Source organism: Taeniopygia guttata, chromosome Z (genome assembly GCF_048771995.1).
Source record: "Taeniopygia guttata chromosome Z, bTaeGut7.mat, whole genome shotgun sequence".
Classification (NCBI taxonomy): Eukaryota; Metazoa; Chordata; class Aves; order Passeriformes; family Estrildidae; genus Taeniopygia; species Taeniopygia guttata.
This window is the reverse complement of record NC_133063.1, coordinates 62,917,964-62,934,928: the sequence shown is the minus strand read 5'-3', so window position 1 is coordinate 62,934,928 and position 16,965 is coordinate 62,917,964. Positions and strand designations below refer to the sequence as shown.

The 16,965-nt window shown below is 38.4% G+C and overlaps 1 protein-coding gene across 9 annotated transcripts in view; it reads right to left on the bottom strand.

Moving 5' to 3' along the window:
- PRUNE2 (prune homolog 2 with BCH domain) overlaps positions 1-16,965 on the bottom strand; it is a 135,439-nt gene that overhangs the window by 40,301 nt on the left and 78,173 nt on the right. For 7 of the 9 annotated variants that reach the window (XM_030258582.4, XM_030258584.4, XM_030258583.4 and 4 more), the window contains exons 8-9: positions 9,511-16,018; positions 7,829-8,621 (exon numbers count right to left, since the gene is read on the bottom strand). In XM_030258582.4, coding sequence (XP_030114442.4) covers positions 7,829-8,621; positions 9,511-16,018 — 7,301 coding nt within the window. Of the gene's footprint in view, position 1; positions 191-7,828; positions 8,622-9,510; positions 16,019-16,965 lie in introns of those variants that run through there. The other 2 variants (XM_030258588.4, XM_030258587.4) reach the window with 2 other exon arrangements.

Here is a 16,965-nt window from a genome sequence, read left to right as displayed (position 1 = left end):
CCGGCACATCTGAACTAACGCCGAGCCGTGCCCCGGCCCTGCAAATTACCAGTCTTTGTCACGGTCCCTGCGGAGCTTCGTCGGAGCATCATCAAACTTTGATGCAGCGAGTCAGCCGGCGGCAGCAAAGAGGCTCCCTGCTGCTTCATTTCACTGCCTGAGGAAAGCTTATGTTGCGATTGCATGACAAAAGTTCCTGTGGATTCTACTTCTCCCAGCCCTCGTTTCTGTTTGCATTGATGGCTGTAGAGCACATGCACATTCAGACATGGTTTTCATATTTTTCTTTCCGTTTGCAATTTAGCAATGGGAATGCAGGTGCAAACTTAAATATAAAAACCGAAACACCAACAACCACCAATTCAGAAAGCACGGTAGATTCTGAACACACAAACTAGGTGCAGCGGGAAGCAATGCCCACAGCCTCTGGTCCTGGTTGTGCTTCTTAGAGAAAGAAAGGATATTTCTGCCCAGGCAATGTAGTCTCACAGTCTCCTTTTATAAAAGTCTGTTGCAAGTAGGGTCCCTAAAAAATTCAGGTTCCTTTCCAAATGCAAAACACCTTCCAATCCTAATTCCTACAGCAAGGCAATAGACCCTAGGACAGCCTAACTTTCATCTGGTTTCTCTCTTTGTACTGCACAGATCCTCCTGGAAAACAATGGCACCGGGAGAAGCCTTCACATCTGACTGCTTAGCCAGAAACAGTCAAAAACAAACAAAAGCCTAACCCCGCTTTCTCTTTTCAGTACAGCTCTATGCACAGCTACAGCACAATGTAAATTACAATTCAGTGGCTCCCACCTTGCTCTTCATGGTGCTAGTAATCCTACAGAGAAACCGGTCATTATCTGCAACACATATCCTGGTAAGTAAGTCCCAGATGCTATTTTAAAGGAAAACAGATAAATATGAAGCCTTTCAAGAAATTTAAAAATCATCACCGGTATGAAAGTACACTTCCAAAGAGGTCAGTGCTGCAGACACCTTATCTTTGATGTTTCTGTCATCTAGCTGTATGTAAAACTTCCAGTGATGGTGATGTTTCTAGCACTTTTTCAACTGGCCAAGATTTATGTCATTTAAAATCAGAAGTTCATAAACCCAGTAATCATGGATCCAAAAGTCTGTAATTCCTAGACTTCCTGTATCCAGGAAATAAAGCTATGAAGTATTTATGTACAACAGAAGTCATTAGCAGCAAGATTACAGTGAAGCTGTGAAATTAGTACTTCCTGATGCTATTGAGGAAAATTCCCTGACCATCCACAAGCCATTCTGGCAGTCACACTCACAGCACCTGAGCTGGGACCCCATATTCACATGGTCAGACCAGGTTTCCTTACTGGTGCAAACCCATGCTTTCCATAGCAGAGTCTCAATCCTTAAAATAACCTAATGGTGCAACAACAAAAGAACAGCTTGACCTGGGTGCCTCTGAAGAAGGACCCCAAACACAGGAAACTCTGAGCTTTTATGCCCTCACAGTCTGTGTGTGCAAAATTCTGGGGGTCATCCAGCACTATCATCAGATCCTGCTGCGTCTTTCAGTGTCCAGTCACTTTCTGGCACAAAATTTTCCCATGCCCTTCGTTGTGCAAAAGCCAGAACCAGTTCATGGACTCCTTAACAGATACTCTGCTGGGACCACTTATCTACATGAACAGGGCTAAAGTTTCAAAGCTTGTTAACACTTTAGGCTGAAGTCTCTTGTCATTGATCACCTTGATTGGAATATATAATTAATTAGGTCAGAAAACAGCGACAGATTTTTTCATTTAACTGCTAAACCATACTAACAAAGTCCAGGTCTTCTTGATTTAAGAAAGTGGCTCTATCAGGCCAATCTCACGACTTAATTAAAATTTCAGTACAATTAGTAAATAATAGCAAGTTGTGGGTTTTTCCCTTTTTAAGTTGTTTTTCAGTCAGTGAAGTGCTGTTCTTTTCTTCTTAAAAGATTTTTATAAAGGTCTTGATATTTGCCCTGTAAATATTAAAGCTCTTTTTTGCAAAAACGAGATAATCAGGACCTTCTACACGCAACTTTCTCAGCTGTTGCTCTTTTACTTACATGTTTGGTTTTAACCTTTAAAGCACGGTCTTTGTGTCAAATCAAATGTCATGCTTTGTGCTGCCAAGTGGGAGACCTAAGTTCAATTCCCATTTCAAGTCCATAATTTTGTAATTCAGCAGGAGCTGGAAACATAACTGAAGCAGCATGCCTGGTCCCCAAAGTGCCTGGAACTGCTTTCCAGTGGATCTGGCCAATTAATAAACAGTCCTGAGAGAAGTGAAAGATGGCAGCCCCACAGGTTTCCAAGAAAAAAGGAAACAGATATCCAAAGGAAAGTAAATGTTACTTTATTTTTTCTTACAACAGGTTTCCAAGCCTTTAAGAATCCTATATATACAACCCTGCTTTGCCCATAAAAGAATAAGGCAAACCTGGGATCCCTAACTCACTGCCTCATTCTAGCTTTGGGATGACAGAAGAAACATTTTGATAAAATATTTCCTGAAATCTTTGGTCACTGGAATCAATGCAAATTTTTTTCCTGGGTCCAGTCTGAGAGCATTTAATTTCAGTACTGGGCATTGATATTGACTCAAATAATTAATGGCTTTGAGATTTATTTGTATTTGACTAAGTCACAGAGACAGCAGAGTCATCTCAGAATTATTATTAATCTTGTAACAGTCACATATTTGTCTTTAATTATATTTAATTATCTTTATTCACTGGCAAGCACAGGGGAATGTGATGAAAGCAGGCTTTTCTATTAATAAAACACTGGATTGCTTCCTCTACTGGGCAATTTTAATAGCCAGCAGTATGGCAGTGGTCACAGAGGGATATTTCAGACAGAGGCAGTGGAAGAACTGTCTTTTCCAAAATGTCATTATACATGTGAGCAGAACATAATTATTCCTGTTACTTTGAGAAAATATTATCAGAAAGATAAATGGAGCTTTCTTTTGAAGTCTTATTCTAGCAGGTTAAATAGATTATGGCAGTTCTTCAAAGGAAGTTGTCTTCTGCTCAGTTTTGCCACCAGTTTTCTAAGCTCTCCCCAAAACCTTCCAAATATCTCTGTTCTTATTTCTACTGTTCTCACTGCTTCTTGTACCTCAAATCAATATAATTATAATTTAATAGTATTTTGTTCAGCTCTTTCTAACTCTTTCTAATAAGGAAAATAATAATACTGCCATACCACAAAGGTAAAAGCAACAATAGTCTGGTATACACAGCCACTAAAATACTTTGAGGAATATGCTGGGTAAAAACTAGCATAGCCATCTGCAGTGTTCTCCCTCTGCCTCCTGACCAATTCATCAGCAGCAACCTTCACATAGCTCTGTACAACAAGCCACCTTTTATCAAGAAGAAAATTACCTCCCGTCTTCATAAATTTTTCTGCTGGCATACATCCAGTCAGCAGTAGCAAAGTATATAATCCTGCCCACCTAATATGATATATAAAAAGTTGTTTTCTTTCCAGAAAGACTGACATTAGTAATGTGCTATCAAATCTTTTTGTACTTTTTTCAGGAGTACAAAGAGGGTCTAGGGTTTGTTACTTTTGGTGTTTGTGTATTTCTGAGACAAGCTGATGTCTTTTCTCCAGTGTTTTAATACTAGTAAATATCCTCATTCTTCACTCTCTGCTGAAGCTTTTCCTTGCAGAAATAAAAAAGGACAGGATGGAAGAACTTCACCCCTAGCCATAGACTTATTTAAAACACCTTTGAGAGTTATTGTGTGACATTGGGATGAAGGGCACAGTGACTAGCAGACATCAATATTTTAAGGCACTTCTTCATTCTGGTTTTTGTTAATACTTTCTGTTTTAAAACTTTAATTTCCTCTTTGTTGGAATATCAGGTTCTTTCTCGTTCCAAGGTCAGGGTGAATAAAAACTCAGGAGACGTTGTTTTTGAAGTCTCACTCTGAAGTTTATTATCCTTATCTATTACAAACTCACAAGATGTGAGCGCTCACTAACAAGTCAAGAAAGTGAGCTAAAATGGTGTCTAGTCAAGGCTGTTTAAGTCCCAATTACCCAATAAACAGTTGACATCTATATTATTTATGCTTCTAACCCAATTATGATCACACAAAATCCAAAAGGTGGACATCTTTTACCCAACTAGAGAAAAACACCCAGATTCATGAAGAAGAAGGTGCAATAAAGACAACTAAATCACACCCAAAATTCTCCATCTTAGCTCCCAAATATCACCATATACTAAAATCCTAAAACTGAGCTTTTTCACTGTGTGAGATCACACAATACTATCTGAACTACACACACAGTGTTACTGACCTATAATTTAATTTTTGAAGCCTTTTCCAAGGTCTCAGGTCAAACAAGGTGTTTACTTGAGGACTGGCATCCTTAAATTTAGAAAGCTCCAAGTTTTCAGCCATCAGAGTTTGAACATCTCTTCTGTGTAACAGGCAATTTTATTAGAAGAAGTGGCAGACATCTGCTGGATGACAGCAGAAAACAATGCAAACTGCATCCTTCACTGACCTTTACTCCACTACAAAAGGAGTCTACTTCAACACAGTACAAATAGGAACTTTTTCTTTTTTTTCCTGAACAGGGGCATATGGATATAAAAGGGATTACAAGACAGTTACTAAGTAAGTGCCTTCATAAACTTTGGACTACTAAATCAGCTGTTCATTGGCTGGGTTTGAGTTTGAATACAAATTCACCTTTTCAAAAGTTTTTTTGTTTTTCTACGATGATAGAACCACAGAATGATTTGGGTAGGGAAGGGACCTCAAAGATCACCTGGTTCCAACCCACTTGACTGGGGAAGGGAGACTTACCACTACATCAGGTTGCTCAGTGCCCCATCCAGCCTGGCTCTGCACACTTCCAAGGATGAAGATTGCACAGCTATTCCAGGCAACCTGTTCCAGTGCCTCACCACCCTCACATTAAAGAGTTTCTTTACATCCTACTTTGATGTAAATCTTTGGCAGACTCAGAGCCTGATGACCATCAGGTGCCTTCCAGAAATTGTATTGCAACAATCAGGAAAGTCTTAGTTTCTTCTCATATGTGATGACACCAATGTTTCTTCACTAACCTCCCATGGGCTGGCAGCTCTGCTGCATCATATTATTTTAAACTTCATTGGCCATGAAAGGCAGTTAATGTCAGTTATGTTTTAAGAAGGAACTTCTGTTTTTAAAACTGTCAATTAAATACATTAAGAAAGCATTTCTAATTACACAGATCTAACATGTCAGTTGCTAGTTTTTCAGCTGTTTATGTAAGAGCTGTTATTAAATGGGCATATCATCTAGGAATAATGATTCCTGTATGTGTTTCATCATAGTATTTTTTGTGTGTGTTTGCTTTGGTTTCAAAGTAATCAAGGCCTCTGTGATCATGCTGTGGGCATGCATAGGGATGGGTATGTCTGTTCTCCTAGGAAGTCTGAAGTCTTTACCTAACTCACCAAAAATATAAGCTTAAGTTTATTGAATATCAACTACCAAGCAGAGGGGAAACTGAGGGGAAAACCACATGACAAAAGCAATCTCTATTACATACAAAGTCCTCACAAAAGAGGATTAATTACTTTTAATAACATTAATGCTGGAAAAAACTTTCATTAAAGTTTACAACTTACCAAGAAAGAAAACTTAAACCCAAAGCAAAGTAGATTTTGTGGGTTCCATGCTTCCACAATTAATTGTTAATGTGAAAGCTGAATAAGGTGCTTACTATGCTTCTCTGGGCATCAGTATCAGTAGTGTAAAGGACAGAAATAGCCACTGCTACTGACTAAAAAGGCATTTAGTATTAAACAACTTCTAAGTAAGATAAGAAAAAAGACTAAACCTGAAGCTATAGAGAACATATATATTCTATACCAAGAATTATTTTATCTTGAAAGATGCACCATATTCCATCAGACATTTAAATTTTCATTGAAAACACAAGAACATTAACACGGTCCAGTTTTGGGTTTTAATGTAGGAATTGGTCTAAGCAAATACACTACGTTCTAAGAATAATGAATGTACTGCATGCAAAACTCCAGTGTGAACTATTGTTGAGTAGCAGTGCAGGATTTGCTGAAGTTCCTAAAAAACAGCAGAGTGCTTCTCCAAATGGATATAACAATTTATAGCAATAAGATATTAACCCATCCCTACAAATCCACGGCATAGAAATGTTTTCTCTAGTACCAGTCTAAATTCAAAAAAGAGATTTTCTTCCTGAGGTGTCTAACTTCATCAAAGTTATCTCAAGTCAAAAATGTGCTGCTTTACTTAAAAATCATTCAAAATCAGATACCTAGAGTTCTCTTTTCTTCTCTAAAAACATGGGAATGTAAGTATGACAACTCAAACCTCTAGGATGTTGCCTTCATGTAATTAATCATTAATGTGAATTAGACTGGGTCAGCATCTGTCTGGTTTTAATTTAAAGTGCTTTATGGGAGACAGAGGAAATAACAGACAATTTCTTCATGTCAGACTTGCAAGCCTGCAACTAGCCAGCACCCCTAAACAACTATTCCTGTTTCCTGTCCCAGTCATTACCAGCTGTAAGCAGAACCGGTAGGCATTTCATTATTCTAAGATTTTTAACTAGAAATGCATGGTTTGTCAAAAAAAGCATCTTTACTAATTGAAATTAGTTGTTTTTAATGAACTCCCAGTGAAACCCTGCAGAGGTAACACCAGAAAATGGCTTCCAGGGCTAACAAACAAAGCACCACCAAGTCAAAAGACATCTAGCATTCCTAGATTTGCAGATCCTAAGCTACTCTTCCACACAACAACATGGATGCAAAACAGCTGCTTGGAAATATTGCTTGTTTGGCTTTTCCCAGATGTCTCTTTTATAGGACATTGCAAAATTTATACTTTTCCTTCTGGAATGGAATTTAGAAGCTTAGAGGATTGGGTGCAACAGAAAGACTGTGCCAACCCACCATACTCAATATTTGTTTACTTCAGGCTCTACAGGTCTGATGAGTGATCATCTTCTGCTAACACTTCTGAAGGTTTTCCTCTCCCTTGATGGCAGCCTGCTGTTTGCAAAGGAAGAGAGGTCAACAACAGAAGCACCTTCTCCCAATACACTACAGTAAATGGAGTCAGCAGGGCCACCCCTTACTCCATCTGATGACACAAAGTCACTGGGCAGGAGGAATACTGCCACCACAGAGACTGCATGTCCACCCAAAACCAGGTCCGTATGTATTCACGTCTGCTTCAACTGCCAGTTTCATTCCAACAGTCATAAATGCTCCTCTGATCTGACTAGAGCTTGAAAATAATCACAAAGACCACAACTTTTCTTCATGCTTTTCTTTCCTCTACAAGTAGCATGTTTTTCTGACTCTGGGTCTTGATTTCTTCCTTTCTTCCTACTCAGCAGTTTTGCATTGGGCAGAGATAGTACTTCATTTCAATCCTTCCATAATCTCATCATAAACTGGCAACATCATCAGTACCTGGCTTGGGCCTGTATGCCCTGGCCATATCTCTTTCAAATTTAAAGGTAGGTAATACAATCAGTGGGATTTCACAGAAGGAAGATAGATTTACTCCTGCAAGAAAGTAACCTTCAAATCAATTGCAAAACAACCCTAATTTGGCTCATATCAAGTAATGAAGAACCAACAAGCTGTTTACAGAAAGGAAGTAATACATTGATAGTTAAATAGTGTAAGTGCTTTGTATACTTCAGACTTGAAAGTCTTGCCATAATGACACACACCTCAGTAACATAAGTAACAAATCAACAGAAGACTTTGGAAAGAAAATAGGCTGATTTTTACTTACCCTGATTTTTGATTCAATTCTCTGTCACTGTTGAGAAGAACTATTTCCTCCTTCATTTCTTCTTCTGTTGCTACATTATTCCTAAGCCTCTGTTGAGAATTTGCTTCCCATGTACTATCACCACCAACTACCTGCAACTCTGATGTTCCTGCAATGTCCAAACTCACATTCTCAGCAGACAGGCCATCTGAAGGAGAACAGCCTTCATGTTCAAAAGATTTCTGAAGGGGAGTTTCTACCTGAAATTCTGTCCAAGTGTCAAAAATCAATTCCTGCTCTACAACAGATGCCAGTTCTTCACCAGGATGTCCAGACCCTGATTTCAGCATCTCTGTCTTGGCAGAAATTTCTTCATTTGATATGTCACTTACTTCATTTTGTCCCAATATAATCCAACCTTCATCTTGTCCACAGCTTTCTTGTGATTTCCTTTCACCATCCAACTCTTGAGGCACAGCAGAAAAATTTTTCTCCTCTACATCCCATCCAGTCCCACAAACAAGATGGTCTTTGCTTTCATTTGAAATGGATATTGCCTGAGAGGCATCCAAGGAGCCTGGTGAAAGGCCTTCATGGGATTCTTGAAATGAAAAATTAATTTTGCTTCTTTCAAAGGTATCATTTGTTGCAGGTGTATTTTCTTCCTCAGTAACAAGGATGTAATCCATCTCTGGTGAAGTTGGGAGCACCTGCATCCTCACATCTTCTTTACTGTCTGTACTTTCCAGTTCAGGGATCTTATGGGAATTTCTCAGCTTTTCCTTCCTACAAAGTTGGGAGTCAGTGCCAGCTTCTAAAAGAACAGGCAAATAGAAACTCTTTTTAATTTCTGAACTACTGATTTAGTCACCATAGTATAGTTTAATCAGTACTGTGAGATAAAGCTCTTTTCAGTTTTGCTTTGCTCTGTTAATGTGTACTTGAATTTTATAATATCATCACCATCATCATTATTGTTAAAGGTTATACATTAACACGGCAATCATCCCCAAGGCACAAACAATTCAGTGTCCCATAGGCTAGGCCCTGTACAAACAACAGAAATTATATTACTACTCCACTGTTTAAAAGCTTTAGATCTATCTGTGATGCTTAAGTTTCAGCTTTCATATATTCCAGATTCTGTACTGCATTAGTATATAATTTGAAACTTCATATAAAGTGTTAGCAAGTTCTCCTCACAGTTTAGGTAGACAAAACAATCTCTTTCCAGCCTGAGACCAAGGACACTGTTACAGCCTCAGGACAAAAATGCATAAACAACAGCGAACTGAGGAGAGCAGTCTGAAGGATGGGACTTAATAATCTGAAGCTGTAATTGGACAATTAACCCCAATATGTAAATGGACCAAAACTTATAAAAGCATGAAAACTCATTACCATCTTGGCTCCATCTTGGGTGTAGTCATGCTGGGTTTTGTACTGCTGAAAATGTATCCTTTGAAGCCCTTTATTAATAAACACCTAGTTTATTCCTTTAACTCTGTCTAACTCTGTTCCAGGTAGCCTGTTCAAGGCATCATCTGAGAGAATGATACTAGAGCTCTTTCCACAATAAATGTTCTGTACATTAGGGAGACACATGAACTCCACACTTCACACAAAGCCTCCTCCTCATAGGCTTCACAGAAATACTTCCTCCTTTATCCTATGTATTTGCCCTGGAAAGCAGATTTTCTTACCATCACATGATCTTCTATCTCCACCTGGTGGTGAGTCAGGATCGGTTGTTTCTGCTTCAGATTTTCCCGTCAAGAAATCAGAATCTGGGAGAGTTACTTTTGACATGGAAAGCGATGGTATTGAGGTGAGATTTTCCTCAAGGCGCTCTGTGGATGTCTCAGACACCTTATCTTCAGTCATTAGGTTGCCCTCTGCATCTTCCAGAGGAGCTGGCAGTGGCAATCGTTTTTCCAAAGAGACACTGTCATAAAATGGCTGCTGTAACAAGAGCTCACCGTTTGCATAGTCTCTGCTGCCAGACTGTTCAGCATCAAAAGATGCAGAAGATGGTGGAGTACACACAGCTGGCGATTGGTCATTGGGTATTTCCTTAAACACAGAAACATAATTTTCAATTACAGGTTCATTCTCTTTTGTTGTGTCATCAAACAGTTGATTATTTGAATCAGATTCATCACTTTCATTACCACCAGGTAGAAAGGATTTGGGAAACAGTGTCCGTTCATCCTTTGATTTCCCTTCTGCTGCTTCACTGCCTGGCAGTGTCAGTATGTTCATTCCACCACATGTGCCTTCCAGGACATTAGTCACTGAGTTATGCTTGATATTATGTTCTATGCCTGTGTCAGATTCATCTGCACATTCTCCTGACCTATCTAGCTCAACACCAATTATTGCTGTATGGTCAGTATCAGAATATTTTACAACTTCACCCAAGGCACTAATTTCTTTTAAGGTTTGTTCTTCCGTGCCCGGTTGAGTGAAATCCATGGGAAGCAAATGCATTTGAGAGGTTGCTATTTGAGCTGTACCAGTTGGTGTTCCTTGATGGCTTGCATTACTGAAACTTCCATGGAACATGTCTTTCACATCTAAGGATGTCACTCTTATAACTTCACTGGCAATTTCAGCTGACTCAACAGAGTCAAAAAACTGCTTATTTTCTAGACTGTATTCTTCTGGAATTGCAAATTCAGGAGGCTCGTGATGATTAGAAGAGATAAGCTGATAGAATTCATTGGTCTTTACTGGTTCATAGTCCTGGAGGCTACCATTTTCAGAGTGCATCTCCACCTTCTGCATTACTAACTGATGCTTTGAATCAAAATCTGCCTCTTTATTCACATTTGATCTTATATGAATTGGCTGACTGTCTTCAGGCTCCACTGCAATCTGAGAAGATGGGATAGAGGCGTGCTTAGCTCCATATTCCTGGCACACATCAGGACTACTTGATGATTCTGAACCATTGTCTTGGTCACAGTGATTTAAAATATCAGGATTTTCACCACTGTATTTCAAAGTGACAATCTCCTCAGCATTAGTCCACAGGTCAGGTTCCACTGAAAACTGCTGATTATTTCCTTGTGTGTTATCCTGTAAAATATCTGGTATAAGTGCCGTTTGTGGAACTATAAAATTCCACTCTGGATTTGACTTTTCTGCCATTTCAAAAGATAAGTCTTCTACAGCAAAAGCACCTGGCATGGAGTTGTGCACTTCTACTCTTTCACAGGTGTCCTCCTGCTGTCCTTGAGGAGTGAGACTTGCATTTCTCTCATTTTCTTTTGGTAGACCCATTTCAGGGATTGCTTCAACTGTAGTATTTGGTATAGCTTGTTCCTCATCTGAATAAGAGTTCTGTGGAGTCAGTTGATTTTCCTCATCTGTAGAAAACAACTGCTCTATCAACTCCCTTTCTTCTTTATCCAGTATGAAAGAATCAAACTGATTTAACTGTAAAGTGTCTTCATTTATCTGATCATCAGGACTGTTGATAGAACGTACTAGTCTTTCATTTTCTTTTTCATCAGAGTGCAGGGAGGCTGGTGGATTTTCATCCTTACCTCTATCCATGAAATGTGCTTCTGTTAGTTCTTCATCTTGTGAAGGGGAGCCACAGGAGTACTCTTTATGGTTTCCTGGCTGATTTGTTACAGAATGACTTGAAACAGAATACTGATCTTCCAATTGCTTTTCTTCACAAGGTTGTGAACTCCACCACTCTGAACTGTTTTCTAGAAAATCAGATGTTCCTTCTGTGGATTTTGGAGTAGTTCTTGAATCAGCTTCCAGTGACATACTCCACCTATCTACAGCTTTTGAAGAGTGCTCTTCTTTATCACAAGCAGCAGAAGTTAACGCAGGCTCTTCATTCATTTGATACAAATTTGAGTCTTCCCCACTATCTGTTTTTTCATTGAAAATACTCACCTGAGTTATTTCATCAAGTGTTCCACAGTGGCCTGTAGTAGCTTGAGTAGTCTTACTATGATCAATAAAGGCAACAGTCCCATCCTCCTGCAATATCTTTTTGGCTTCAATTGTTTCAGAATTTTCATTGGAGGTGCTTACCAGGAGCTTCTCTCCCACCTTAGTTTTTGCACCTAAATTGTCCTCATTAGCTTCAGGACTTGTTGCATTAGACTGATCATAATCCTCTTTATTTTCAGCTCCTTTGTGCTGTTTGTTTTCACACATTGAATCTTCATTAATCACTTCTGGACATGCCTCTGAATTCTCTGAATCCTCATTTATGTCAGGACTTGATAACGAAGATACAGTATCATCATCTACATGGGCATTCCAAAAATCTAAGCTTTTAGGAACCTTGTTCTCTTCGCCACTTGTTTCTAATCCTTCTTCATATCCATTCCCAAATTCCTGCTTTTTAAAAGAATCTGCAAGATTTTTATTATTTTTCATCTCCCACACATCCCCGCTTTTCTCATGATGACTAGCAACTGGAAGGTCTCCCCATACATTCACAGATGTATCACTTAAGTCAGGACTTGTTCCACTTGAGTGTGTGTAATAATTTATTGAATTACTCCACACATTATCTTCTTCCAAATAGCTTTTGATCTGTATATCTTTTGAAAGGCTGCTTGTGGTATTTGCTATTTCAAGGACTTCACTGGCCTCAGGACTTGTTGCAGGAGACAGAAAATCTTCATATGGATGTGAATCCCAAGCAGTTTGGGGAAAGTTGTCATTAAGCACTGCAAATGGCTCTCCACAAAGATAAGTAGCAGGTTCTACATTTTCAGCGTTTTCATTTCTCCCAGAAGCTATTTCAAGTGAAAATGAATTTTCCACCACAGACATATGTGTAATATCAGGAACACTAACAAATCCAGAAGGATTTTTCTTAAACTCATCTGTGCAAGAATTTTCATTCATCTTCATCAGTTCTAAGCTATTATTAAAAGATACTAAATCAGAATTACAAATGTCTGGATGGTTAGGAGTCACTTCACATAAGCATTCTTGCCCTTCTTCCAGAGGTTCCTGTGGTTTATCCATCAAAGGAATTGATGTGGCTTGGCCACAACCATTCTTTCCAGAGTCATTCCAGACATCTGAGCTATCAGGTATTTTAGAAGAATTATTTTCAGGATTATCACTACCCTTATCAGAACTTTCAGAAATGTTTTCCATCTTGGGACTTGTTGCATCCTCTGTCACTGTAGCCTCTTTTCCAGCTCCCTCAGAAAGCAGCTGTCTCATTTCATTATAACTGTAATTTTGTGGTAAGGGGTCATCAAAAAATTCATAATCTCTGCCTCCTTCAGAAATACTTGAAGATTCTAAACTGTTCTGCAACACATCTTTTCTCTCTTCCTGACTAACTGGATTGCTTTGATTGGAAGATGACACATTCTCTGTGATTAATACTTCCAAACTAACACTGTTTCTCAGTTTTTCTGGGGAGGTGGCAACTTCAGTTGTTGGCTCATTTTCTTCCAAATCAGTTTTACCTGAAGGTTCATTGCCTTCTTGCACTGGTTTATTACAAATGTCATTAATCATCTGCTGTCCACTTGTCACACATGTTCTTTCACATTCTTCTCCTTCCTTAGCGATTACAGTGGCATTATCCCAGCCTTCCTCACAACCCTGCACACTCTGTAAATCCCATGAGTCCACTTGGTGCACTGAATTCTGAATACCCAGCTCTTCATCAATCCTGGCAGTGTTTTGTGCTGCCTTCTTACTAAATATCTCACTCCCTAAGTCACATATTTTCAGATCCAAACCATTTGCATTTTCTGAAGTTGGCATAGAGGTGTTTGTGTCTTCTGCAGGAACACTGCTCATTGTTTCTGCCTTGTCAGCTGCTCTCTGTCTAGTATTTAATTCATTCTGTGATGGTGATAAGTCATTCATTGTTTGATTATATGACAGTATTACTCTTCTGCTTTTAGATACAGGAAAGTTGTTTTCACGGATACATGTTTCAGTTGAAAAACACAGATCAGATGTTTGTTCTGAGTTAAGGCAAGGTTTAGCAGAGGCAGAAAGAAGTGGAATTTCAGAATTTCTTTCTTGTAACTGGGTGATGTTATTGAGAGGAGTGTTCCAGATACCTGTATGTCTAATATTTGAAAAAGGCTCATTGTTAGAAGATAATGGGTCCTTATTTGATTTCTCAAGTACTTTTGACTCAGCCAAATCTGTGTTCATGAGTTTACCAGTAACTGTTTCTTCATCAAAATCCTTGTCCTCGTTTTCTCTTTCATCTTCCACATATGTAGGTGATACATATGAATCAGATGTTGAATAATTGGTATCTGGTGGAGAAACAACTAAATCTTCTGCTACATTTGACGAACTAAGATCCGAGTTTTTATATAGGAAGGTATCCTCCCACGGCACCACTACTTCTGTTACTTCTTTTCTGATGTTTTTATCATACATATTCCAAGTATCTATATTTTCAAATTGTTTTGGTCTATGTTTAGGATTGCCAAACACAGTTTTCCCCCCTGTGTTCAGCTTGGAATTGTTTTGCATATTGTTGAAAACAAAAGTTGTATTTTCAGATTTTCCATGGTCTTCTATTGAATAATACCTTCCTTTATTCCACATTTCTGGATTTTCAATTTCATTGCCCACTGTGATTTCTGAAGAATCTGATAAAGCAGTTTTTGATATGGCCCATTCCTCAGGAACATTCACTGATTTTAACTCTCTATCTAGTTTGGACACGTTCCATACATTTTCTGAGGATTCCCCAGCATTTCCTTCATCAAGCTCAGTCCAGATTTTGTAAGAATCTCCGGCTAGGTGGCTACCTTCTTCTTCACCACTACACCATGCATCTGACATCATAGGTGTTGGCTGGCTGACCTTCCACAGGTCTGTAAAGCTCTCCACTTCTTGCTTTGTCTCATCTAAAGAAGCAGTTTGCAAACGTGAATGTTCACTGTTTTTCTCTTGATTCTCATGGTTCCAATTATCTTCTTTAAACTGATTATCCCATAGACCTGCTTTCATATATTCCATTTGCTTTGGCTGTTTTTGGAGGAACACAGAATCTGAGGCTCTTCTATCAGTATGTTCTTGTAGCAATGGACTTTCTTTAGAATCTTTCCATAAGACAGGACTCTGAAATACAGATTCCTGTTCACTTGAACTCCATGCATCAGCATTTCTGGAATCTAGGTCAAAGCCATCCCACCAGCTCCCATATCTAACACGAGATGGAGAGTAATTTGTGCTATCTATTTCATTAATTTTTTTAATGACATCTTGTGGGAAAATTAAAGGCTGTCCATTATCTAATGGTGAAGTATCTACAAGACTATTCATAGGAGTTGGTGGAACTCTTGAATCAGCAGATTTCAACACTTCTGGTGAAGAAGAATCACCTTCAACTAAATCAATCAAACTTGAAGTTTTCTCACACATTTCTCCTGGATTCTCATCAAATTCAGCCAGATTGGCTTCCTCAATTTTTGTCGTAAGTAAATCAGTTGAATACTTTACTGTATCATTTTCTAATATATTTGTCTCATCAAGTTTTTTCTTGAGAGTGAGCTGATGCCCTTCTGATGAATCACTATTGAGAAAATAGTCATCTGCTGGGGAGCAATCAACAGAACGAGAAGATGACTCAGATGGAGCTGTAGCCATGGGTGCCAGATCAAAATTGAAAAGGTCAAAGTTATCGCTATTGCTTCCTGACTGAGACTTCTGCTCTTCAGCTATTGCTCCTTCAGGAATAGGGCTGTAGGAATCAAAACCAGGCAGAAGACTGTGATGTGAAGCAGCAGCTTCTGCAACAGGGCTATCATCACTAAGAAAAACAGAACTCTCCTTGGAAGACCGGCTGCTTCTAATTGTAGCCAAGCCACTGTCTGGACTTACAAGGTCTACATTAACATCAATGTGGGCTTGCATAGACCCATTTAGATCTTGAGGATTTTCTATAAAATTGGCAGAACTGGGCTGTGGTTCTACATCAGAACCATATAACTCCATAATACCAGAAGATCCTTGAGAAAGTGGAGCACTTCCAGCAACAGCTTCAGTAGAAGAAGTTCTACTGTTTGATACCATTTCTGGTTGCCTTCTATTTATAACTTCCTTAATTAGAAGAAAAATTTGATCACAGGTCACTGAAGAATTTTCTTGATAATAAATGAGAATTTCGTCACATTCACATTCCAGAGGATCCAGCTCCAAACAAGGATCCTGACATTCTTCTAATTCACAGCAGATCTGTTGAAAAATGGGATATTTCAGAAGTCACTGCAGTCATGGACATAAGGTACATACTGACTACCTCATCATGTAATACAGCCATACCTATCTCTTCCTATTAACCTATTACTTGGCCATTTCACTGTAGCATCCCTATTATGATCCCCAAATAGTTGATGTATTACAAAAGAGGATCAAGACAAAGTATTTGTTATATGATTGGTCAGAAATTATACTATTTGACTTTTTGGTTCACTTCTTGTTAGAAAATCCAAATAAAATGCTTGGTTGTTTCTTTAAGAAATCTGAGTAAAATTTATGTAATTAATTTAGGACTGTATTTCAAACATGGGGTAATTATATTGATAAAATAAATAAATGCATTTATATTAGCCTTGAAAATCATGGAGTCAATTAGCCACCTGTCCCTAAAATTTTAAGTTTCAAGACTGAGAAAAAAGTTCAGAAGGTTGCCAATGAGATAATCTCTCCCATCTGGGGATAAATATAGTTTACAAAAATGGAAAGCACCTAGCTCTGGACAAATGTATACAATAATAATAATTTGTTTTGATTTCAGAGCTTGAATTCTTTAGGAATACAATATACATATAAGAGTTCTGGTCATTACCACTTACAAGGTGTTTGCTTATCATTCATTGCCAAACACACATTTGTGTAACTCACACTACAAACTCAAGTCAAAACTGGGGAAAAAAACCCAAACCAACATTTGAATAGAATTAAAAAATCTTGCCTGTTTCAGTATTTCTCATAACCTTTTTCTGTTAGCTTGGTCTGAAGCAATAATAAATATAATAATCTTTCCTTATCTAATCATATAAATAATGCAGCCATTTCAAATAGCTGCTTAGTTGCTGGTCAACTGTTGCTACCTTTTGACCTCACTTAATTAATCAACATCTTGATATAGATTACTTAAAAAAACCCTGACACTTTTTTTT